The sequence below is a fragment of the Plecotus auritus genome (genome assembly GCF_963455305.1).
Source record: "Plecotus auritus genome assembly, chromosome: 10".
Taxonomy (NCBI): Eukaryota; Metazoa; Chordata; class Mammalia; order Chiroptera; family Vespertilionidae; genus Plecotus; species Plecotus auritus.
Window position 1 is genome coordinate 9570865 of NC_137785.1, and position 25285 is coordinate 9596149.

At 52.5% G+C, this 25285-nt stretch overlaps 1 protein-coding gene across 1 annotated transcript; it reads left to right on the top strand.

Moving 5' to 3' along the window:
* The first annotated feature begins 1652 nt into the window (after positions 1–1652).
* Positions 1653–25004, top strand: LOC308235347 (sialic acid-binding Ig-like lectin 5). The gene is made up of 16 exons (XM_080644097.1): positions 1653–1883; positions 2101–2379; positions 2557–2601; positions 4507–4764; positions 4869–5004; positions 6934–6989; positions 10099–10125; positions 10600–10710; positions 10793–11200; positions 11418–11696; positions 11937–11984; positions 20629–20883; positions 20970–21254; positions 21680–21779; positions 22869–22950; positions 23916–25004. The coding sequence occupies exons 1-16, from the start codon at positions 1781–1783 to the stop codon at positions 24108–24110; spliced, it is 2667 nt and encodes an 888-aa protein (XP_080500223.1). The 5' UTR covers positions 1653–1780; the 3' UTR covers positions 24111–25004.
* The last annotated feature ends 281 nt before the right edge of the window (positions 25005–25285 follow it).

Genomic DNA, 25285 nt, shown 5'->3' on the forward strand with positions numbered 1-25285 from the left:
GATTCATCTTCCCTCCCCCGAGGAAGGGCATAGCATATCTTTGTGCTGTGCATCTCTGAATATTCCAGGAACATCCAAAGTTTTGATGTGTCCATGGCATCTTTTAGACCATCCTGTTTTTCTTTGCTCACTGTCCTATACGGAGGCATTTGAATTTTGCAATTTAATTTTGCCTCTAGAAACCTTGCTGACTCTCTTCTCAAGCCCCTACTTGCATCTGTATGTACGTGTGGATTTTCCTATATAGACACAATCCTTGATGAAGAAAGTCAGCTTTATTTTCTTTTGAATTTTCATAGCTTTTACATATTGTGCTTGCCTGGCTGGACTCGTACCCGGTGCTGCTGTGTGAGGTGTGGCGCTTGCTGAGCACACCCTCCATCCAGCCAGGGGAGCCTCCTGCATCCCTAGCTGACAGTGAGTGTTATCCTGAAGGCCCTTGACATCCCCCTCCCCCCTCCGTGCTCATTGGTTCCTCTCTTGAGATTCCATCAGTCAAGGGCCAGCGAGGCACACAGAAGCCCCACTACGTTCTCCAGCAGCGGGAATGTAATGTCAGGGTTTGTTATGCCGGCCTTGGGACACAAATGGAGCAGAAAGGAAGCACTTCTATAAGCCTGGGTGGCGCTCTGAAAAGGGACCCAGCGTTGAGGGGCCATGAGGGTGGATTTTCAAACACTTTCAGGTGGCAATGTTGCTGCTGTGCTGAGGTCCCGCCAAATGGGGCGTCCGTTTGTGATGGAGCTTGTGTGCCCTCCCTGCCTCTCAGACCCTCAGACCCTCAAAGCCAACACAGGTGCGTCCCATGTCCCCAAGAAGCCCTCAGAGCAAAGGCCTTTAACACTCAGCTTTGCCCCTGGGTTCCGCACTCCACTGGCCTTAGGTCTAAATTCCTTTCTCTTTTGCCAGCACTTGGTCTCAAAAAATATTAAAATTATCCTTTTCCAGAATGTTCGACAGTTCCAGCTGTAGGGCAAGTCCCCCCGAGTCACCAGGTCCAGCTCTGACACTGCTGGCCCCTGGGTGACCTCCTTCTCCACTTAAACCTCCTCTGTAAGGTGGTCACTTTCATATTAACATCTGGACAAGCCACTCAACCTCCTGGGACCTCAGTACATTTACCTGCAGGGTCAGGAGGGGGTGGGTTGGGGGAGGGGGGGAGACAGGAAGATTTCTCAGCCACCACACCACCCAACCCCTGTGGAGACCAAGTTCCCCTTCCAGCCTGGGCAAAGTCTCTCCCCCAGGACTTCCTGTTGGGGTGTCCTAGGCCCCACCCCAGAGCTGGGCACTTCCCTCCCTGACACAGGGACCTGGACCCGCTCTGCCCTGCCAGCCGCAGACATGGTGCCCCTGCTGCTGCTGCTACTGCTGTGGGGGGGTGAGTGGGCTCAGGGAGGGGGGTTGGGTTGGTGGGGGACGGGCGGGGGCTGCATCTGAGCCTCTGTGTCCCCCTCCATCAGGGTCCCTGCAGCAGCCACTGAACTATGAGCTCCGAGTGCAGGATTCGGTGACAGTGCAGCTGGGTCTGTGTGTCCACGTGCCCTGCTCCTTCTCCTTCCCGAGGAGTTTGTGGACTTCCTCTACCAAAGTCTACACCTACTGGTACCTGGACAGGGACAGAATAAACTATGATGCTGCTGTGGCCACGAACAACCCAGATAAACAGGTGAAGAGAGCGTTCGAAGGCCGCTTCCTCCTCGCGGACCCCAGGACCAACAACTGTTCCCTGCAAATCAGAGATGCCAGGAGGAGTGACTCAGGACGCTACTTCTTCCGAATGGAGATAGGAAATGCTGACTATAATTCCCAAGGATATTCCCAAGGATATAAGTTCGAAGGATATAGTTTCCAAGATAAGATGCTGGATTTGCAGGTGACAGGTACAGTAGGGGCCCAGGAGAGGACCCAGGGACATGGGACCCCGTCTTAGAGCAGGAACAGGACACTGGGTCACTTCCTGATCCAGGCCTTGGTCCCTGGGTGATGAGAAGAGACACAGGGCCTGGGGTGAGCTCTTGCAGGAGGTGGGGCCTCTCTCAGGGACCCACTCTGAGTCCCCACCCCTGGAGCCCAGGCACCTGCCTTTCTCCCCCTCAGACCTGACAGAGAAACCCCACATGCGTATTCCGGAGCCTCTGGAGTCCGGCCGCCCCACACAGCTGACCTGCAGCCTGCCAGGGGCCTGCGAAGGGGGACGACCTCTCACCTTCTCCTGGGAGGGAGCCGCTGTGGACTCGCTGGACCCCCAGGACCTCCGCTCCTCGGTGCTCACCTTCACCCCGAGGCCCCGGGACCATGGCACCAACCTCACCTGTCAGGTCCGAGTCCAAGGACCTTTGGTGGCCACACAGAGAACCATCCGGCTCAATGTCTCCTGTGAGCGTTGGAGGGGTGGCTGGGTCTCATGGGGCAGAGGGGGCCAGAGGGAGGTTCAGTGCTGGGTTCCCTTTCCCAGAGGATTTTGCTGCAGTAAAACCCCACCCCTCCCACTTAGGGGCCCCTGGGGCAGAGGGCAAATGCCCGCCCTGGTGTCAGCACATTTTCCCTCCCCAGATGCTCCTGTGCTGACGATCAGGGTTTCCCAGGGAAACTGTACAGGTAGGAGCCATTCCCTCCTCTCTGGGGATGAAGGGGGGCGGGGCCTCTGCCAGCTCAGGCTCAGGGCCTGGAGGTGAGACCCTCCTCCCTTGCCCTGCAGCCCCTTGAGGTGGGTCTTCCTCTCCCGCACCCTCACTCGCCTCTCACATGCACGGGGCCACCATAGCCTTTGGCTGCTCCCTGTTCGCTTTTCGAAGTCTCAGTTGACTTTCCCTGGTGGTGAAGCCCAGGCAACACGCCATTTACTGCCTCCGCCGTGTCTAAGGGGGTCGCTCCGCAAGGTTACCTCACCTGCGGGCTGTGCAGCCCCCCCGCACAATCTCTCTTATCTGGGGGAACCGCACCGTGACCCCACCAGACACTACCTGCCCCTCCAGCCCCTGCCCCCAACCCCTGGCCATTGCATTGCTTCCTGTCTCTAGACAGTGACAACCCCAGGCTCTGCTTTGTCCTGCTCCTCTTTCTAGAACTGCCGTCTGCCCTCCCTCCTCGGATACCTGTCCTCCTTCATCTCAGATCCGGTCATTGTGTCCAGGATCCTGCCATGTTCCCATTCCCCACTTTCCCGGGCATGCTCACCGCGTCCCAGTTCTCCCCCTGGTGTCCCAGTCCCATCCTGAGCAGCCCTGATGCCCCCCACAGCTTTAGTCCAGCCACAGATCTGCATAAGTAGGCCCCTCTTTTTTTTTTTTTTTTAAATATATTTTATTGATTTTTTACAGAGAGAAAGGAAGAGGGATAGTTAGTCAGAAACATCGATGAGAGAGAAACATCGATCAGCTGCCTCCTGCACACCTCCCACTGGGGATGTGCCCACAACCAAGTTACATGCCCCTGACCGGAATCGAACCCGGGACCTTTCAGTCAGCAGGCCGACGCTCTATCCACTGAGCCAAACCGGTTTTGGCAGGCCCCTCTTTTTTTTTTTTTTAATTATCACCAGAGGATATTTTTCCAATAATTTTTAGAGAGAATGGAAGAGAAGGGGGTGAGGGAAGAGAGAGAGAGAGAGAGAGAGAGAGAGAGAGAGAGAGAGAGAGAGAGAAACATTGATGTGAGAGAGAGGGAGAGAGAGAGAAACACTGATGTGAGAGAGAGGAAGAGAGAGAGAGAAACATTGATGTGAGAGGGACACATCAATTGGTTGCCCCCTGCAAACACCCCTCCTGGGGATGGAACCTGCAACTCAAGATGTGTGTCCTAGACTGGGAATTGAACCTGCAACTTTTTGTTGCTCAGGTCAACGCTCTAACCACTGAGTGACACTGGCCAGGACTCAGTAGGCACCCCTTCCTGGTGCCTCTCGACCCCACTTAACCCTGGTGTGTTCTGACTTACTCTAGATGACTCCCTCTCTCAACAGCCGCACCCCATCAGCAACTGTAGGAAACCTCACTTCTCACATCACTTCCCTCTTCTGCCTGCCCTGGGCCCGGACCCCTTCCAGCCTTGTCCTCGACCCGGGGCCCCATGGCCTCGGCTGCTCCTCAGCCTCCCTGCCTCCAGTCTCATCGTTGTGGTCTCGACGCCAGGCGGCCCAGCAGGATCTTTCTAGTCGTGGCACTGACCCTCGGCCTCCCTGTGCACAGCTCCCTGCTGCTCTCTAGGGAGCCCAGGGCACAGCCCACTGCCCTCAGCGTGGCCCTCGAGGCACCAGACTCTCTGACTCTGCCTCTTCTCCATCATCATCAAGTGCTTGGTGCTTCTGGGCCGTCTGCCACGTTGCAGGCGTCCGTGCATCTCCTCTCACCTGCCAGGCTGCCTCCATTCTTGAATCATCTCCACTTGAGGGCCCCGTCCACTCCTCACCTGTCCACCCTCAGCAGAGCCCCCTTCATCCTGGGAGCCGGGCCTGACCAGCAGGGTCACTGTCTCTTGAACCACCTTCTGTGTTCCTCTCCCCAGCCCTGAAGACGCTGAGCAACCACACATCCCTGCCTGTCCTAGAGGGCCAGTCCCTGCTCCTGGTCTGTGAGGCTGACAGCAACCCCCCTGCCATGCTGAGCTGGTCCCAGGAGGGGAGAGCCCTGAGCCTGTCCCAGCCCTCTGCACCCGGAGTCTTGGAGCTGCCCCATGTGGGGGCTGGAGATGGAGGGGAGTTCACCTGCCGGGCTCAGCACCCGCTGGGCTCCCAGCTAGTCTCCTTCAGCCTCTCTGTGCAGAGTGAGTGGCAGGACGGGAGTGGGGGCCGGCCGCCTGGTCAGGTGTTGGGACTGGGGGTGGACTGAGACCTGGACAACATGTCACCCTTCTCACGTCGTCCCCAGGCAGCCCGCACTCCTGCACATGTGTGACTGAGGAGCAGCAGGGCTCCTGGCCCCTGGTGCTCACCCTGATCAGAGGGGCCCTCATGGGGGCTGGCTTCCTCCTCACCTACGTCCTCACCTGGCTCTACTACACCAGGTGAGCAGGCCTGTCCCTCCCGGGGAAGGTCAGGGATTGGCCCTGAGGTCTGGGTGGGGCCGAGCTGTCCGGCTCTGCCTGGAGTTAGAGCGAAAGTGGCCGAGTCTCTGAGCTGAGACCTGTGTTGGCCCGCAGGTGTGGAGGCCCCCAGAACACGAGGCAGAGCTCCTGATGGATCCTGCCTTCGTCTCAAGATGGGACTGAGGTGTGGACACCAGGCTAGAGGGACCGTCCTGGGACGTCAATGTCACCTTCTCCCTGACTCTTGACTCACCTGCTCACATGGACCCCTGGGGTTTCGGTTTGTGAAAGTGGCTGAGTGACGACAAGGGGAGTCAGTGCCATGGAGAGAAGACTTTTATTACTTTTACCTCCTGAGAGGAGGGGCCGGCCATGCCCGGGGAAGCCCTGGATTTCCTCAGGAAGCAGATGCCCGTGCAGGGCAGCCTAGCGAAACCTTTATTGGGGTTTCCTTGGGAAGGGCAAGGCAGGGCAGGGTGAGCAGTTTAGGATCAGCTGGTGTGTATCAATCTGGGGGATTGGGCCTGTGGGCGTGGTCTCTATTTGTCTGGTCCCAGGTTCTGGGTGATTTGGGGCAGGTTGGGGAGGCTGGGAATGGGGCTCAGGATGGGTTCGTTTGCATCTGAAATTCTTTGCTGTGTCTGAGAATGGGCCGGCACTGGGAAGCCCTGTGTCTCCTTGGCTTCCGTGTCTGTTGACTAGCTCAAAACATTGTAAGATACAGAAATAAACAATAATACACACCCACTGACTGCCCGCTTGTTTCTGCCTGGGCTTCTCCCATTTGACTTGTTCCTCTCCCCCCTCTTTTTCTCTCTGTTGGTTCTGCCCAGTCACATCCCTGCTCCTCTCTCTCCATTCTCAGGCCCAGAAAGGGACTGGAGTTGGCAGCATATCTTCCGCTGGCCCAGGTGTCACCTGGTTACCCCCTGAGTTTCTGGTCTCCCATCTGTAGGTGTTGATACACAGTAGAGTCAGGAGCACCTCTTCTTTCCCTACTTGTAGACGTCTACCTCAGAATTATTGTTATAACACATCCCAACATTTAATCATAACTGAAAACGTTTCTGTGATATCACATGACCACTGATTTTAATCTTTAGTGTCGGTGGGAGTTTCTTGAGTCCAATTTCATCTGGATCTCCTCTCTTTGTTGTTGCTGTTGTTGAACCTGTTTCAAGTAAAGGATTTTGTTTATTCCTTCTCATTATTCTTCAATTGGTGTTTATATCTTTTCTTATTTTTTAAAAATGTTTTTATTAATTTCTGAGAAGAAGTTGGAGGGAGACAGAGAGATAGAGATATCAATGATGAGAGAGAGTCATGGATCGCCTGTTTCCTCCACGTCCCCTACTGGGGATGAAGCCGTCACCCAGGCATGTGGCCTGACCTGGAATAGAACCATAACCTCCTGGTTTACAGGTTGACACTCTACTCCTGAGCCACACAGGCCGGGCTATATCTATTCCTGAATAAGATAAAATTGCAACATTTAAGACACATCGTCTCTCCTTCGTATTAGTATGTTCATATACCTTACATCCATAAATTTGATAAACTTTAGAGAACATTAATAATTACTTGGATGTAGACAATTATTTTATTTCCTGATTTATTGAGATCTTTTTTAAACAGAATGCATGCAAGGGTATGGTATGCAATGTGCATATTTGATACACCTATATAGTGAAGTGATTACCACAAAAAGGTTCATTAACACTTCCATCCTCTCATAATTATCATTGTTATGGTTATAATACTAATGATGTTTAACTATAACAACTTTCAGGTACATAATACAATCCTGTTAATTGTAGTCATCATGCTGTCCAGTACATCCCCAGGGATTATTCATCTTGTAGCTGAAAGTTACCCTTGACCAACATCTCCCCCTTTCCTCACCCCCAGTCTCTGCATCACCATTCTACTCTATTTCTGTGAGTTCAGCGTCTTTAGACCCCACGGTGAGAACATGCTGCAGGTAAACAATGACTACTTTGAAAAATAACCCTCACCGTTACGTTTCTCTCGTGCAGTTCTAGGTTTCCATCACAAAATCACTTCCCTCTGTGCAAAGATGGACTCAAAATGTATTAAAGACCTAAGTATAATACCCACAAGGATAGAACTCTTAGAGGAAAACAGGGGGAAATCCCAGGACATTGGATTTTGCAATGATTTCCTGCCTATGTACATCAAAAGCACAGACAAGGAAAGCAAACATAGACACGTGGGACTGTACCAGCTGAAACACCTGAACACAAAAGGACACTCTCACCGGACTCCAGAGGCCACCTGCAGGGTGGGAGAGAAAATGTATCTGGTGAGAGGTTAATATGCAAAATACATTACAAACTCGTACAAGACAAAATAAGACCGAAATAACACCATTGAAGAATGGGCTGAAACCTGAAGAGACATTTCTCCAAGATGATGTACAAACGGCCAACCAAGTCAGGAAGAGAGACGCAGCATCAGCCATCCCACAGAACTGCAAATGGAAGCCCTGGCGGGGTAGCTCAGTTGGTCAGTGTCTTCCTGATGCACCCAGTTTTCCAGTTCCATCCCGGTCGGGGCACCTACAACAATCAACGAAGGAATGCATAAATCAAAGACTGTCATGAGTTATCACCTCACACCCTTTAGGATGGCCACTCTGAATTGAAACCACAGAAAATAAGTGCTGGTGAGCATGTGCAGGAACTGGAACCATTCTGCACACTTGGTGGGATTGTAAGAGGGTGTACCGGCTACGGAAAACAATATGGCAGTTCCTCCAAAACTTAAAAATAGAATTGCCATATCATGTAGCATCCCCTCTTGAGGTTATATGTCCAAAAGAACTGAAAGCAGGACCTCAAAAAGATCCTCAAATAGCACACCCATATTTATAGCAGCATTATACACATTAGTCAAAAGGTGTCAGCAACCCAAATGTCCATTGATGGATAAATGCATTAAATGCATAAATGCATTAAAAAAGGTCATGGCCAGCTGGCATGGCTCAGTGGTTGTTGACCTATTAACCATGAAATCACGGTTCCATTCCTGATTGCAGGATCCATCCCAAGTATGAGGCAGGCAGGACGTGACCGATCAGTGATTCTCTCTCTTCATTGATGTTTCCATCTCTCTCTCCTTCTCCCTTCCTCTCTGATATCAATAAAAATATATTTGAAATAAAAGGTCCTATGTCTTAGACTGGTCTGAATATTTTAACAAAAGACCCTAGACTGGTGGTTTATAAATAGCAGGAATTTATTGCTCCAAGACCTGAAGGCTGGAAGTCTTTCTCTCCCGCAACCCTCTCTCTCTTCCACTCTCAAAATTGAATAAAGAAAATATATCCTTTGGTGAGGATTAATGAGAAAAAAAGGAAAAGAAAAGAGAGAGACATTACAAACTCATACAAGACAACAGAAGAAACCCAAATATCACAATTGAAGAACGGGCTAAAGCCTTGAATAGACATTTATCCTAAGATGATGTCAAATGGCCAACAAAGTCATTAAAAGAGACTCAACCTCAGTCATCCTAAAGGACCATAAGAGAACTCACTAGGCCTGTCGGAGTCTTGCTTGGTGCATCAGTGCATTCATACTCCAGACCCCAAATCAGATTCCTGCACGGACAAGGAAGGCATGGTGAAGGAGCATAGTAGGCCTGAGGTACAGAAAATGATGGGGGAGTGTAGTGACACACAGCTCCAACCGTCACACACCCAAAATCCGCGTTAGAAATTGTATGTCAGGTGAGTTTCACCTCCACAAACGTTTCTTCATTAGCTTATTTGGAATACACACAGGCACGCACGCGCACACACACACACACACACACACACACACACACACACACACAGTCCTCTCTCTGGGATGAATTCTGTGGCCCTTCTTGAATGTGAAAATGGTAGCTTCCTTCCCCCAGTGCTTTCCTGTGGGTTGCTTTTGGATGGGCCTTGTGCTCTGAGGTGAGTCATCCTGGCCCCTTCCTTGTCCCTGAGGCCCATCTTGACTGGCACAGGTTATGGGGAAATTTCCTCTTCTGCTTTTCTGTCTATACCTTGTGGCTTGGAGGGAGGGAGGGAGGGAGAGAGAGAGAGAAAGAGACAGAGAGAAGAACATCAATTTGAGAGAGAAACATAAATCGGTTGGCTCCCATACTTGCCCTGAGCTGGTATGGAAACCGAGGTATGTGCCCTGACCTGGAATTGAACCTGCAACCTATTTGCTGTAGGGACGATGCTTCCGCCGATGGAGCCATCGGCCAGGGCTATCTATTTACACCGTAATGTCCTCCCAAACAGATTCATCTTCCCTCCCCCGAGGAAGGGCATAGCATATCTTTGTGCTGTGCATCTCTGAATATTCCAGGAACATCCTAAGTTTTGATGTGTCCATGGCATCTTTTAGACCATCCTGTTTTTCATTGCTCACTGTGCTATACGGATGCATTTGAGTTTCGCAATTTAATTTTGCCTCTAGAAACCTTGCTAACTCTCTTCTCAAGCCCCTACTTGCATCTGTATGTACGTGTGGATTTTCCTATATAGACACAATCCTTGATGAAGAAAGTCAGCTTTATTTTCTTTTGAATTTTCATAGCTTTTACATATTGTGCTTGCCTGGCTGGACTCGTACCCGGTGCTGCTGTGTGAGGTGTGGCGCTTGCTGAGCACACCCTCCATCCAGCCAGGGGAGCCTCCTGCATCCCTAGCTGACTGTGAGTGTTATCCTGAAGGCCCTTGACATCCCCCACCCCCCTGCCACGTGCTCATTGGTTCCTCTCTTGAGATTCCATCAGTCAAGAGCCAGCGAGGCACACAGAAGCCCCACTACGTTCTCCAGCAGCGGGAATGTAATGTCAGGGTTTGTTATGCCGGCCTTGGGACACAAATGGAGCAGAAAGGAAGCACTTCTATAAGCCTGGGTGGGGCTCTGAAAAGGGACCCAGCGATGCGGGGCCATGAGGGTGGATTTTCAATACTTTCAGGTGGCAATGTTGCTGTTGTGCTGAGGTCCCGCCAAATGGGGCGTCCGTTTCCGATGGAGCTTGTGTGCCCTCCCTGTCTCTCAGACCCTCAGACCCTCAAAGCCAACACAGGTGCGTCCCATGTCCCCAAGAAGCCCTCAGAGCAAAGGCCTTTAACACTCAGCTTTGCCCTGGGTTCCGCCCTCCACTGGACTTAGGTCTAAATTCCTTTCTCTTTTGCCAGCACTTGGTCTCAAAAAATATTAAAATTATCCTTTTCCAGAATGTTCGACAGTTCCAGCTGTAGGGCAAGTCCCCCCGAGTCACCAGGTCCAGCTCTGACACTGCTGGCCCCTGGGTGACCTCCTTCTCCACTTAAACCTCCTCTGTAAGGTGGTCACTTTCATATTCACATCTGGACAAGCCACTCAACCTCCTGGGACCTCAGTACATTTACCTGCAGGGTCAGGAGGGGGTGGGATGGGGGGAGGGGGGGAGACAGGAAGATTTCTCAGCCACCACACCACGCAACCCCTGTGGAGGCCAAGTTCCCCTTCCAGCCTGGCCACAGTCTCTCCCCCAGGACTTCCTGTTGGGGTGTCCTAGGCCCCACCCCAGAGCTGGGCACTTCCCTCCCTGACACAGGGACCTGGACCCGCTCTGCCCTGCCAGAGGCAGACATGGTGCCCCTGCTGCTGCTGCTACTGCTGTGGGGGGGTGAGTGGGCTCAGGGAGGGGGGTTGGGTTGGTGGGGGACGGGCGGGGGCTGCATCTGAGCCTCTGTGTCCCCCTCCACCAGGGTCCCTGCAGCAGCCACTGAACTATGAGCTCCGAGTGCAGGATTCGGTGACAGTGCAGCTGGGTCTGTGTGTCCACGTGCCCTGCTCCTTCTCCTTCCCGAGGAGTTTGTGGACTTCCTCTACCAAAGTCTACACCTACTGGTACCGGGACAGGGACAGAATAAACTATGATGCTCCTGTGGCCACGAATAACCCAGATAAACAGGTGAAGAGAGCGTTCGAAGGCCGCTTCCTCCTCGCGGACCCCAGGACCAACAACTGTTCCCTGCAAATCAGAGATGCCAGGTGGAGTGACGCAGGACGCTACTTCTTCCGAGTGGAGATAGGAAATCCTGACTATAATTACCAAGGATACAAGTTCGAAGGATATAGTTTCCAAGATAAGATGCTGGATTTGCAGGTGACAGGTACAGTAGGGGCCCAGGAGAGGACCCAGGGACATGGGACCCCGTCTTAGAGCAGGAACAGGACACTGGGTCACTCCCTGATCCAGGCCTTGGGCCCTGGGTGATGGGAAGAGACACAGGGCCTGGGGTGAGCTCTGACCTGAGGCAGGGCCTCTCTCAGGGACCCACTCTGAGTCCCCACCCCTGGAGCCCAGGCACCTGCCTTTCTCCCCCTTAGCCCTGACGGAGAAACCCCACATCCGGATAAGGAAGCTTTTGGAGTCTGACCGCCCCACACAGCTGACCTGCAGCCTGCCAGGGGCCTGCGAAGGGGGACGACCTTTCACCTTCTCCTGGGAGGGAGCCGCTGTGGACTTGCTGGGCCCCAAGAACCGCAGCTCCTCAGTGCTCACCTTCACTCCGAGGCCCCGGGACCATGGCAGCAGCCTCACCTGTGAGGTGAAACAGGAAGGGTCCCAGTGGACCACACAGAGAACCATCCGGCTCAATGTCTCCTGTGAGCGTTGGAGGGGTGGCTGGGTCAATGGGGGCAGTGGAGTGGCGTGTGTGTGTTTGTGTGTGTGTGTGTGTGTGTGTGTGTGGAGGCTGAGCTAACCTGAGAACGCTCATGCATGGATCTGCATGTAGGTGGAGCGTGGGCCAGAAGGACAGCTCTCCCCCCTTCCCGGTTCCCACCGTTTCACCTTGGGATTGGGGTGATTTCCATCTGAAGTGGGGCCCTGTCTTTCTATCCCAGATGCCCCAGGAAACCTCACCATAGGCATCTCCTTCAGAAACAACACAGGTAGGAAAGAACCCCTCCTTTCTGGGCTGGGACCTGCCCGGGGCCCTGGTGGGGTAGAGGGGGGAGCAGGAGTTTGAATGGGAGCAGACATGGGAAGGGCAAGGATGGAAGTCATCACCCCAGTCCCTCACTTCTGAGTGCCTGACCTGTGTTCCACACCTCTCTCTCTCTCTCTCTCTCTCTCTCTCTCTCTCTCTCTCTCTCACCCCCTCAAAATCGTTCTCCCCAAAGCCTTTAAGAATCTGCAAACCACATCCCTTTCCACCCTGGAGGGAGAGGCCCTGAGGCTGCTCTGTGTGGCTGACAGCAACCCCCCTGCGGAGCTGAGCTGGATCTGGGCGTCCCCAGGCCTGAACGCCACCCCCATCGCCAGCACCGCGATCCTGGAGCTGCCTCGCGTGGGGCCTGCACAGGAAGGGGAGTTCACCTGCCAAGCTCAGCACCCGCTGGGCTCCCCAAGTGTCTCTCTCAGCCTCTCCGTGGCCTGTGAGTGGGGAGACCCCCGGGGGCAGGACAGCTGGGTTCTGGGGAGATTAGAGCCACCGCTGACCCTTCTCCTCGCTCCCCACAGACCCCCCGCAGCTGCTGGGACCCTCCTGCTCCTGGGAGGACCAGGGTCTGCACTGCAGCTGCTCCTCCAGGGCCCAGCCGGCCCCCTCCCTGCGCTGGCGCCTGGGGGCGGGGCTGCTGGAGGGGAACAATGGCAACGCCTCCCACGTGGTCACTTCCAGCTCAGCGGGGCCCTGGACCAACAGCTCCCTGAGCCTCCGCGCGCGCGCGGGGCTCAGCCCTGACCTCAGACTCAGCTGCGAGGCCTGGAATGTGCACGGGGCCCAGAGCGCCTCTGTCCTGCTGCTGCCAGGTCAGGGCCTGCTGGGGGCAGAGGCCACGGAGAAGGGAGTGGGTCAGAGAGAAGGAGGAGCTTGGGAGGGGACTGCGCAGGGACAGGGGTGATTGCTAGGACCGGGCCTGCATCTCCTGCCTGAGCAGAACCGACAGCGGGTTCTGCAAGGAGGCGGGAAGAGGAGAGACTGAGTCCTGGGAGTGGGTGGTGTCACCTGAGCTGGTGCTGAGGAACCAGCCCTGAGCCCCTGCAGCCCTCAGCACGAGGGGAGTTCCCCTGCCGGGCTCAGCACCCTCTGGGCTCCCAGCTAGTCTCCTTCAGCCTCCTGTGCAGAGTGAGTGGCAGGATGGGTGTGGGGGCCGGCCGCCTGGTCAGGTGTTGGGACTGGGGGTGGACTGAGACCTGGACAACACGTCACCCCTCTCCGTTCCTCCCCAGGCAGCCCGCACTCCTGCACATGTGTGACTGAGGAGCAGCAGGGCTCCTGGCCCCTGGTGCTCACCCTGATCAGAGGGGCCCTCATGGGGGCTGGCTTCCTCCTCACCTATGTCCTCACCTGGCTCTACTACACCAGGTGAGCAGGCCTGTCTCTCCCGGGGAAGGTCAGGGATTGGCCCTGAGGTCCGGGTGGGGCCAGCTGTCCGGCTCTGCCTGGAGTTAGAGCGAAAGTGGCTGAGTCTCTGAGCTGAGACCTGTGTTGGCCCGCAGGTGTGGAGGCCCCCAGAACACGAGGCAGAGCTCCTGATGGATCCTGCCTTCGTCTCAAGATGGGACTGAGGTGTGGGCACCAGGCTAGAGGGACCGTCCTGGGACGTCAATGTCACCTTCTCCCTGACTCTTGACTCACCTGCTCACATGGACCCCTGGGGTTTCCGTTTGTGGAAGTGGCTGAGTGACGACAAGGGGAGTCAGTGCCATGGAGAGAAGACTTTTATTCCTTTTACCTCCTGAGAGGAGGGGCCTGCTATGCCCGGGGGAAGACCCGGATTTCCTCAGGAAGCAGATGCCCGTGCAGGGCAGCCTAGCGAAACCTTTATTGGGGTTTCCTTGGGAAGGGCAAGGCAGGGCAGGGTGAGCAGTTTAGGATCAGCTGGTGTGTATCAATCTGGGGGATTGGGCCTGTGGGCGTGGTCTCTGTTTGTCTGGTCCCAGGTTCTGGGTGATTTGGGGCAGGTTGGGGAGGCTGGGAATGGGGCTCAGGATGGGTTCGTTTGCATCTGAAATTCTTTGCTGTGTCTGAGAATGGGCCGGCACTGGGAGGCCCTGTGTCTCCTTGGCTTCCAGTCTGTTGACTAGTTCAAAACATCGTGAGATACAGAAATAAACAAGTAATACACACCCACTGACTTCCCCCTTGTTTCTGCCTGTGCTTCTCCCATTTGACTTGTTCCCCTCCCCCCTCTTTTTTTTCTCTCTGTTGGTTCTGCCCAGTCACATCCCTGCTCCTCTCTCTCCATTCTCAGGCCCACAAAGGGACTGGAGTTGGCAGCATATCCTCTGCTGGCCCAGGTGTCACCTGGTTACCCCCTGAGTTTCTGGTCTCCCATCTGTAGGTGTTGATACACAGTAGAGTCAGGAGCAGCTCTTCTTTCCCTACTTGTAGACGTCTACCTCAGAATTATTGTTATAACACGTCCCAACATTTAATCATAAATGAAAACGTTTCTGTGATATCACATGACCACGGATTTTACTCTGTAGTGTCTATGTGAGTTTCACGAGTCCAATTGCATCTGGATCTCCGCTCTTTGTTGTTGCTGTTGTTGAACCTGTTTCAAGTAAAGGATTTTGTTTATTCCTTGTCATTATTCGTCAATTGGTAATTATATCTTTTCCTATTTTTTAAAAATATTTTTATTAATTTCTGAGAAGAAGTTGGAGGGAAAGGGAGAGATAGAGATATCAATGATGAGAGAGAGTCATGGATCGCCTGTTTCCTCCCCGTCCCCTACTGGGGATGAAGCCGTCACCCAGGCATGTGGCCTGACCTGGAATAGAACCATAACCTCCTGGTTTACAGGTTGACACTCTACTCCTGAGCCACACAGGCCCGGCTATATCTATTCCTGAATAAGAAAAAATAGCAACATTTAAGACACATCGTCTCTCCTTCGTATTAGTATGTTCATATACCTTACATCCATAAATTTGATAAACTTTAGAGAACATTAATAATTACTTGGATGTAGACAATTATTTTATTTCCTGATTTGTTGAGATATTTTTTAAACAGAATGCATGCAAGGGTATGGTATGCAATGTGCATATTTGATACACCTATATAGTGAAGTGATTACCACAAAAAGGTTCATTAACACTTCCATCCTCTCATAATTATCATTGTTATGGTTATAATACTAATGATGTTTAACTATAACAACTTTCAGGTACATAATACAATCCTGTTAATTGTAGTCATCATGCTGTCCAGTACATCCCCAGGGATTATTCATCTTGTAGCTGAAAGTTACCCTTGACCAACATCTCCCCCTTTCCTCACCCCCAGTCTCTGCATCACCATTCTACTCTATTTCTGTGAGTTCAGCGTCTTTAGACCCCACTGTGAGAACATGCTGCAGGTAAACAATGACTACTTTGAAAAGTAACCCTCACCGTTATGTTTCTCTTGTGCAGTTCTAGGTTTCCATCACAAAATCACTTTCCTCTGTGAAAGATGGACTCAAAATGTATTAAAGACCTAAGTATAATACCCACAAGTATCGAACTCTTAGAGGAAAACAGGGGGAAATCCCAGGACATTGGATTTTGCAATGACTTCCTGCCTATGTACATCAAAAGCACAGACAAGGAAAGCAAACATCGACACGTGGGACTGTACCAGCTGAAACACCTGAACACAAAAGGACACTCTCACCGGACTCCAGAGGCCACCTGCAGGGTGGGAGAGAAAATGTATCTGATGAGAGGTTAATATGCAAAATACATTACAAACTCGTACAAGACAACCTAAGACCGAAATAACACCATTGAAGAATGGGCTGAAACCTGAAGAGACATTTCTCCAAGATGATGTACAAATGGCCAACCAAGTCAGGAAGAGAGACGCAGCATCAGCCATCCCACAGAACTGCAAATGGAAGCCCTGGCGGGGTAGCTCAGTTGGTCAGTGTCTTCCTGATACACCCAGTTTTCCAGTTCCATCCTGGTCGGGGCACCTACAACAATCAACGAAGGAACGCATAAATCAAAGACTGTCATGAGTTATCACCTCACACCCTTTAGGATGGCCACTCTGAATTGAAACCACAGAAAATAAGTGCTGGTGAGCGTGTGCAGGAACTGGAACCATTCTGCACACTTGGTGGGATTGTAAGAGGCTGTACCGGCTACGGAAAACAATATGGCAGTTCCTCCAAAACTTAAAAATAGAATTACCATATCATGTAGCATCCCCTCTTGAGGTTATATGTCCAAAAGAACTGAAAGCAGGACCTCAAAAAGATCCTCAAATAGCACACCCATATTTATAGCAGCATTATACACATTAGTCAAAAGGTGTCAGCAACCCAAATGTCCATTGATGGATAAATGCATTAAATGCATAAATGCATTAAAAAAGGTCATGGCCAGCTGGCATGGCTCAGTGGTTGTTGACCTATTAACCATGAAGTCACGGTTCCATTCCTGATTGCAGGATCCATCCCAAGTATGAGGCAGGCAGGAGGTGACCGATCAGTGATTCTCTCTCTTCATTGATGTTTCCATCTCTCTCTCCTTCTCCCTTCCTCTCTGATATCAATAAAAATATATTTGAAATAAAAGGTCCTATGTCTTAGGCTGGTTTGAATATTTTAACAAAAGACCCTAGACTGGTGGTTTATAAATAGCAGGAATTTCTTGCTCCAAGACCTGAAGGCTGGAAGTCTTTCTCTCCCCTAACCCTCTCTCTCTTCCACTCTCAAAATTGAATAAAGAAAATATATCCTTTGGTGAGGATTAATGAGAAAAAAAGGAAAAGAAAAGAGAGAGACATTACAAACTCATACAAGACAACAGAAGAAACCCAAATATCACAATTGAAGAACGGGCTAAAGCCTTGAATAGACATTTATCCTAAGATGATGTCAAATGGCCAACAAAGTCATTAAAAGAGACTCAACCTCAGTCATCCTAAAGGACCATAAGAGAACTCACTAGGCCTGTAGGAGTCTTGCTTGGTGCATCAGTGCATTCATACTCCAGACCCCAAATCAGATTCCTGCACGGACAAGGAAGGCATGGTGAAGGAGCATAGTAGGCCTGAGGTACAGAAAATGATGGGGGAGTGTAGTGACACACAGCTCCAACCGTCACACACCCAAAATCCGCGTTAGAAATTGTATGTCAGGTGAGTTTCACCTCCACAAACGTTTCTTCATTAGCTTATTTGGAATACACACAGGCACGCACGCGCGCACACACACACACACACACACACACACACACACACACACACACAGTCCTCTCTCTGGGATGAATTCTGTGGCCCTTCTTGAATGTGAAAATGGTAGCTTCCTTCCCCCAGTGCTTTCCTGTGGGTTGCTTTTGGATGGGCCTTGTGCTCTGAGGTGAGTCATCCTGGCCCCTTCCTTGTCCCTGAGGCCCATCTTGACTGGCACAGGTTATGGGGAAATTTCCTCTTCTGCTTTTCTGTCTATACCTTGTGGCTTGGAGGGAGGGAGGGAGGGAGAGAGAGAGAGAAAGAGACAGAGAGAAGAACATCAATTTGAGAGAGAAACATAAATCGGTTGGCTCCCATACTTGCCCTGAGCTGGTATGGAAACCGAGGTATGTGCCCTGACCTGGAATTGAACCTGCAACCTATTTGCTGTAGGGACGATGCTTCCGCCGATGGAGCCATCGGCCAGGGCTATCTATTTACACCTGTAATGTCCTCCCAAACAGATTCATCTTTCCTCCCCCGAGGAAGGGCATAGCATATCTTTGTGCTGTGCATCTCTGAATATTCCAGGAACATCCTAAGTTTTGATGTGTCCATGGCATCTTTTAGACCATCCTGTTTTTCTTTGCTCACTGTCCTATACGGATGCATTTGAATTTTGCAATTTAATTTTGCCTCTAGAAACCTTGCTAACTCTCTTCTCAAGCCCCTACTTGCATCTGTATGTACGTGTGGATTTTCCTATATAGACACAATCCTTGATGAAGAAAGTCAGCTTTATTTTCTTTTGAATTTTCATAGCTTTTACATATTGTGCTTGCCTGGCTGGACTCGTACCCGGTGCTGCTGTGTGAGGTGTGGCGCTTGCTGAGCACACCCTCCATCCAGCCAGGGGAGCCTCCTGCATCCCTAGCTGACTGTGAGTGTTATCCTGAAGGCCCTTGACATCCCCCACCCCCCTGCCACGTGCTCATTGGTTCCTCTCTTGAGATTCCATCAGTCAAGAGCCAGCGAGGCACACAGAAGCCCCACTACGTTCTCCAGCAGCGGGAATGTAATGTCAGGGTTTGTTATGCCGGCCTTGGGACACAAATGGAGCAGAAAGGAAGCACTTCTATAAGCCTGGGTGGGGCTCTGAAAAGGGACCCAGCGATGCGGGGCCATGAGGGTGGATTTTCAATACTTTCAGGTGGCAATGTTGCTGTTGTGCTGAGGTCCCGCCAAATGGGGCGTCCGTTTCCGATGGAGCTTGTGTGCCCTCCCTGTCTCTCAGACCCTCAGACCCTCAAAGCCAACACAGGTGCGTCCCATGTCCCCAAGAAGCCCTCAGAGCAAAGGCCTTTAACACTCAGCTTTGCCCTGGGTTCCGCCCTCCACTGGACTTAGGTCTAAATTCCTTTCTCTTTTGCCAGCACTTGGTCTCAAAAAATATTAAAATTATCCTTTTCCAGAATGTTCGACAGTTCCAGCTGTAGGGCAAGTCCCCCCGAGTCACCAGGTCCAGCTCTGACACTGCTGGCCCCTGGGTGACCTCCTTCTCCACTTAAACCTCCTCTGTAAGGTGGTCACTTTCATATTCACATCTGGACAAGCCACTCAACCTCCTGGGACCTCAGTACATTTACCTGCAGGGTCAGGAGGGGGTGGGATGGGGGGAGGGGGGGAGACAGGAAGATTTCTCAGCCACCACACCACCCAACCCCTGTGGAGGCCAAGTTCCCCTTCCAGCCTGGCCACAGTCTCTCCCCCAGGACTTCCTGTTGGGGTGTCCTAGGCCCCACCCCAGAGCTGGGCACTTCCCTCCCTGACACAGGGACCTGGACCCGCTCTGCCCTGCCAGAGGCAGACATGGTGCCCCTGCTGCTGCTGCTACTGCTGTGGGGGGGTGAGTGGGCTCAGGGAGGGGGGTTGGGTTGGTGGGGGACGGGCGGGGGCTGCATCTGAGCCTCTGTGTCCCCCTCCACCAGGGTCCCTGCAGCAGCCACTGAACTATGAGCTCCGAGTGCAGGATTCGGTGACAGTGCAGCTGGGTCTGTGTGTCCACGTGCCCTGCTCCTTCTCCTTCCCGATGAGTTTGTGGACTTCCTCTACCAAAGTCTACACCTACTGGTACCGGGACAGGGACAGAATAAACTATGATGCTCCTGTGGCCACGAATAACCCAGATAAACAGGTGAAGAGAGCGTTCGAAGGCCGCTTCCTCCTCGCGGACCCCAGGACCAACAACTGTTCCCTGCAAATCAGAGATGCCAGGTGGAGTGACGCAGGACGCTACTTCTTCCGAGTGGAGAGAGGAAATCCTGACTATAATTACCAAGGATATAAGTTCGAAGGATATAGTTTCCAAGATAAGATGCTGGATTTGCAGGTGACAGGTACAGTAGGGGCCCAGGAGAGGACCCAGGGACATGGGACCCCGTCTTAGAGTAGGAACAGGACACTGGGTCACTCCCTGATCCAGGCCTTGGGCCCTGGGTGATGGGAAGAGACACAGGGCCTGGGGTGAGCTCTGACCTGAGGCAGGGCCTCTCTCAGGGACCCACTCTGAGTCCCCACCCCTGGAGCCCAGGCACCTGCCTTTCTCCCCCTTAGCCCTGACGGAGAAACCCCACATCCGGATAAGGAAGCTTTTGGAGTCTGACCGCCCCACACAGCTGACCTGCAGCCTGCCAGGGGCCTGCGAAGGGGGACGACCTTTCACCTTCTCCTGGGAGGGAGCCGCTGTGGACTTGCTGGGCCCCAAGAACCGCAGCTCCTCAGTGCTCACCTTCACTCCGAGGCCCCGGGACCATGGCAGCAGCCTCACCTGTGAGGTGAAACAGGAAGGGTCCCAGTGGACCTCACAGAGAACCATCCGGCTCAATGTCTCCTGTGAGCGTTGGAGGGGTGGCTGGGTCCATGGGGGCAGTGGAGTGGCGTGTGTGTGTGTGTGTGTGTGTGTGTGGAGGCTGAACTAACCTGAGAACGCTCATGCATGGATCTGCGTGTAGGTGGGGAGTGGGCCAGAAGGACAGCACTCCCCCGTTCCGGGTTCCCACCGTTTCACCTTGGGATTGGGGTGATTTCCATCTGAAGTGGGGCCCTGTCTTTCTATCCCAGATGCCCCAGGAAACCTCACCATAGGCGTCTCCTTCAGAAACAACACAGGTAGGAAAGAACCCCTCCTTTCTGGGCTGGGACCTGCCCGGGGCCCTGGTGGGGCAGAGGGGGGAGCAGGAGTTTGAATGGGAGCAGACATGGGAAGGGCAAGGATGGAAGTCATCACCCCAGTCCCTCACTTCTGGGTGCCTGACCTGTGTTCCACACCTCTCTCTCTCTCTCTCTCTCTCTCTCTCTCTCTCTCTCTCTCTCTTTCTCTCTCTCTCTCTCTCTCCCCCTCAAAATCGTTCTCCCCAAAGCCTTTAAGAATCTGCAAAACACATCCCTTTCCATGCTGGAGGGTCAGACCCTGAGGCTGCTCTGTGTGGCTGACAGCAACCCCCCTGCCGAGCTGAGCTGGATCTGGGCGTCCCCAGGCCTGAAAGCCACCCCCATCGCCAGCACCGCGATCCTGGAGCTGCCTCACGTGGGGCCTGCACAGGAAGGAGAGTTCACCTGCCAAGCTCAGCACCCGCTGGGCTCCCAAAATGTCTCTCTCAGCCTCTCTGTGGCCTGTGAGTGGGGAGACCCTGGGGGGGCAGGACAGCTGGGTTCTGGGGAGATTAGAGCCACCGCTGACCCTTCTTCTCCCTCCCCACAGACCCCCCGCAGCTGCTGGGACCCTCCTGCTCCTGGGAGGACCAGGGTCTGCACTGCAGCTGCTCCTCCAGGGCCCAGCCGGCCCCCTCCCTGCGCTGGCGGCTGGGGGCGGGGCTGCTGGAGGGAAACCATAGCAACACCTCCTACACTGTCACTTCCAGCTCAGCGGGGCCCTGGACCAACAGCTCCCTGAGGCTCAATGAGGGCCTCAGCCCTGACCTCAGACTCAGCTGCGAGGCCCGGAATGTGCACGGGGCCCAGAGCACCTCTGTCCTGCTGCTGCCAGGTCAGGGCCTGCTGGGGGCAGAGGCCACGGAGAAGGCAGTGGGACAGAGAGAAGGTGGGGCTTGGGGAGAGGGGCTGTGGCTTGGGCTGGAGTGATTGCTAAGACAGGGCCCTCCATCTCTTGTTTTCCCCCCAAAATATTTTTATTGATTTCAGAAAGGGAGAGGGAGAGAGACATAGAAACATCAATGATGAGAGAGAATCATTGATCGGCTGCCTCCTGCAGGCCCCCCACTGGGGAATGAGCCAGCAACATGTGCCCTTGACCAGGGATCCAACTGGGATCTCCTGGTTCATAGGTTGATGCTCATCCACTGAGCTTAGCCGGGCTCTGGTTGAGCAGAACCTACAGCAGGTTCTGGGAGGAGGGGGAAGAGGAGAGACCGAGTGCCGGGAGTGGGTGTCTCACGCCCCTCTCCTCTGCAGGGAAGGCGGTGCCCCAGGCGGGACTGGTTCCTGCGGCTCTTGGAGGTGCTGGTGCCATGGCCCTGCTGTCCCTCTGTTTGTGTCTCGTCTTCTTTTGCATGTAAGCCTCTGTGGCAGGGAGCCGTGTCCTGGGGGTTTGGAAAAGGTCATGGAATTTCACCAACACAAAGCTTAGTACATCCAGGGGGGAGGCGGAGAGGGGTAACCGCTTTATTGGGGTAAAACTCTGATGTTTTTAAAGTGTACAATTCAATGGCTTTTACTTCAGTCACACAGCTGTGCACCCATCACCACGGTCAAGTTTAAAACTTTTCATTAGCCTGGAAAAGAAAAAAAGAGATAGAAACCCACAACCCTCCATTGTCATCCTCCTCCATCCTCCCCTAGCCCCAGGCAACTAGTATTTTCCGTTTCTCTAGATTTGCCCATTCTGGCATTTCATAGAAATGCAATGATATAATACATGTTTATTGTGACTGACTTCTTTCATGTAGCCTGAGATTTTCAAGGTTCGTGTGTCAGCACTTTATTCCTTTTTGTTTACAAATACACTGAGTGGCCAGATTATTATGATCTCTGAACGCGTAATAATGTGGCCACTTAGTGTGTGTTGTGTGTGTATATATATGTATATATATATATATTGATATGTAGATATTAGAGGCCCGGTGCATGAATTCATGCATGGGTGGGGTCCGGCCAGCCTGGCCAGGGGGAGGGGACAGGGGCAGTTGGCTGGCCTGCCTGCTGGTGGAAATCCTGGTTGAGGGGACAGTTTGCATATTAGCCTTTTATTATATAGGATATACACTGAGTGGCCAGATTATTATGCATTCAGAGATCATCATAATCTGGCCACTCAGTGTATATTCCATGATACGGATGGGGCATATTTTATTTGTCCGTTCCTTCATTGATGGGCATTTGGGTTGCTTGGACTTTTTGGCTACCATGAATTACAGTGATGATGGCTCGTGCATAAGTCTCTGCATGTGAGAGGGGCCTTGGTGATGAACATTCAGTCTTGGCCAAGCCTCTGGATAATTCAGGGGGATGAGGTCCTCACCTGCATGTCAGGAGTGTCTCCGGGTCCCGCCTCAGGGTTTGGATGCCTCCATCGTCCATCAGGGAGTGGGGGCAGGTGCCCACCTGTGCCTGAGCCATTCTGACTGCTGACTTCTTCCCTCAGAGTGAAAGCCCGCCGGAGGCAAGCAGCTGGGAGACCAAAGGTCACGAATGATGAAGACCTGGTCATGGGCACAGTCACCTGGGTGAGTGATGGGGGTGTCTTCTCATGCCATGTAGGGGGGGCCTGGGCATGTCCATTCAAGGAGTCCACACTGAGCTCCTCAGCAGTTCCCCAAACCCGCTCCTTTGTGGTCAGATGGACAGACAGCTGGGAGTTGACTTCCCCTTCATTTCCTGGAACCCATGGTCAGCCTCCTGCCTCAGGCCTGCTGATCACTGAGCCCACCTCATCTCTCTGATAGGCCCAGGCTGCCAGAACCATCTCCCCAAAATGACTACTTTCTACCCATTGTGGGCATGTTCCTTCACCTCCCTTCACTACAGATTCTCTATCTGGAAATGGGGATAATGCGAGTATCATGCTTACTGGGTTTCTGAGGGAATGAAATATGATTACCAGGCCTTTGATATGGTCTAATCAACATCTGCAATACTCTCAAAAAATATAAAAATTAAAAAGAAAAAAACAGCAGGCTTGAGCAGGAAGGAGGATGGTCTTCGAGATGAAAGCCCACCATTCTCCTAGGTTGCAGCGCCTGAATAAGTCTCTTTCTTTTTTTTCTTTTTTTTAAATATATTTTATTGATATTTTACAGAGAGGAAAGGAGAGGGATAGAAAGCTAGAAACATCGATGAGAGAGAAACATCGATCAGCTGCCTCCTGCACACCTCCCACTGGGGATGTGCCCGCAACCAAGGTACATGCCCTTGGCCTGAATCGAACCTGGGACCCTTCAGTCCTCAGGCCAACGCTCTATCCACTGAGCCAAACCGGTTTCAGCAAGTCTCTTTCATTTTGCACCAAAAGAACAACCCCCACAAAACAAACAAAAGAAAACATGTTTAATGAATGAGCGAATAGTGGAGTCTATGAGAGGTGTATGTGCAATAAGAAGACGAATGAAAAAACGGTTTCACCAGCACAACTTTTCTTTGGGACCATGTCTGCCTCATTCCTCTCCGATGCCCTTCTCTCCCCTTCACTCAGGGTTCCAAGAAACATCTCCAGCCAGACGGGCCCCCAGACCGAGCGTCACCTGGGGAGAAGGGCCCTCTGTCAGGGGAGCAACAGGAGCTCTACTACGCCAACCTCACCTTTGAAGGCATGAAGCCATGGAAGCCTCAGGACCAGGAGGCCACCAGCACCCATGAGTACTCAGAGATCAAGCACGCAGGCAAATGAGGACTCGCTCTGAGCTCGGTCCTGGCCAGAGGCATCACAGCCCCTTCGGAAGGGGAAAGAAGTCCAGGATGTATTGCTGAAGCATGAGGAGATCTCATGGCCCGATTAACATTGTCGGCTGGATGAGCATCCCCAGGCAGAGCAGAAAGAAGACGGGTGATGGGCCGGCTCTCGCACGTCCACCTGCACCTGTGCTTCAGGTGAGCTGCTCCGTGACGCTGTCTCTCACCCTCTTGCTCCCTCCAGAATGTCACTTCCTCGATCCTGGCACATTGTCTAAGGCGGTCTGGGTTTTCTAATAAATCCCATCTTCTCAGTTCTCTGGGTGGCTGTCTCCCGGATCGCACCCCGACTGATGAGCAATGACAAATTACACAGACTACAGTTTAGACCCTGTTTAGTCTTCTCCTCCTCCAGGTATATTTCCTGTGGCCTGTAGCAGGAGAGTCACTACAATCCCATCAAGGATTGAGGGAATTCAAAACCCGGCTTCAGGCCCTATTGCGTCTCATCTATTTTCAGTCCTAACCACAAGATGGCGATGTTTACGGCGGCCCCTCCTCCTTGGCAAGACCTCTTTTCAGGCCCCATGAGATTCTTCCTCTTCTTCTTCCACCTTTTTATTGATTTCAGAGAGGAAGGGAGAGGGAGAGAGAGATAGAAACATCAATGATTAGAAGGAATCATTGGTCAGCTGCCTCCTGCGTGCCCCCTCCCGGGGACTGAGACCATATGCTCTTGATGGGAATCGCACCCAGGACCCTTCAGTCCTCAATCCGACGCTCTATCTGCTGAGCCAAACCGGCTAGGGCCCCATGAGATTCTTGAATGTTCTACTTAGCTTCTCTGTGACTGCTCAGAGTCAGCAGTCTATTTGAATAAAAAAGTGGCTCCAAATACTTGTCTCATCGCTGTTGACTTCCTGCTTCTTCCATCTTCACTGTGCAAATTTTCTTTTTGTTGACTCCAAACATTAAAAAAATGTTGTTTTCCAGCTTTCCTAGTTGTCCCCCATCCCCCCTTGGCCTGGCTTGCTCTGCTCTTAAGGACAACTGTCTCATGCTGTGGTCCACTAAGGCCACAGGATCCTTTCCCCAATCTGAATATTTAACCTTTATGTAGAATAAATTAAAACTTAGAATTTATTTGTGTGACCTACCAGCTCCAAATACAAT

Bases quoted from the DNA above. Each gene is read 5' to 3' on its own strand.
- LOC308235347 (XM_080644097.1), top strand. From the start codon at position 1,781: ATGGAGATAGGAAATGCTGACTATAATTCCCAAGGATATTCCCAAGGA. The intron at 5,005-6,933 runs GTGAGCAGGCCT...CCTCACCCCCAG, and splicing joins ACCTGGCTCTACTACACCAG to TCTCTGCATCACCATTCTAC. The intron at 11,201-11,417 runs GTACAGTAGGGG...TCTCCCCCTTAG, and splicing joins GCTGGATTTGCAGGTGACAG to CCCTGACGGAGAAACCCCAC.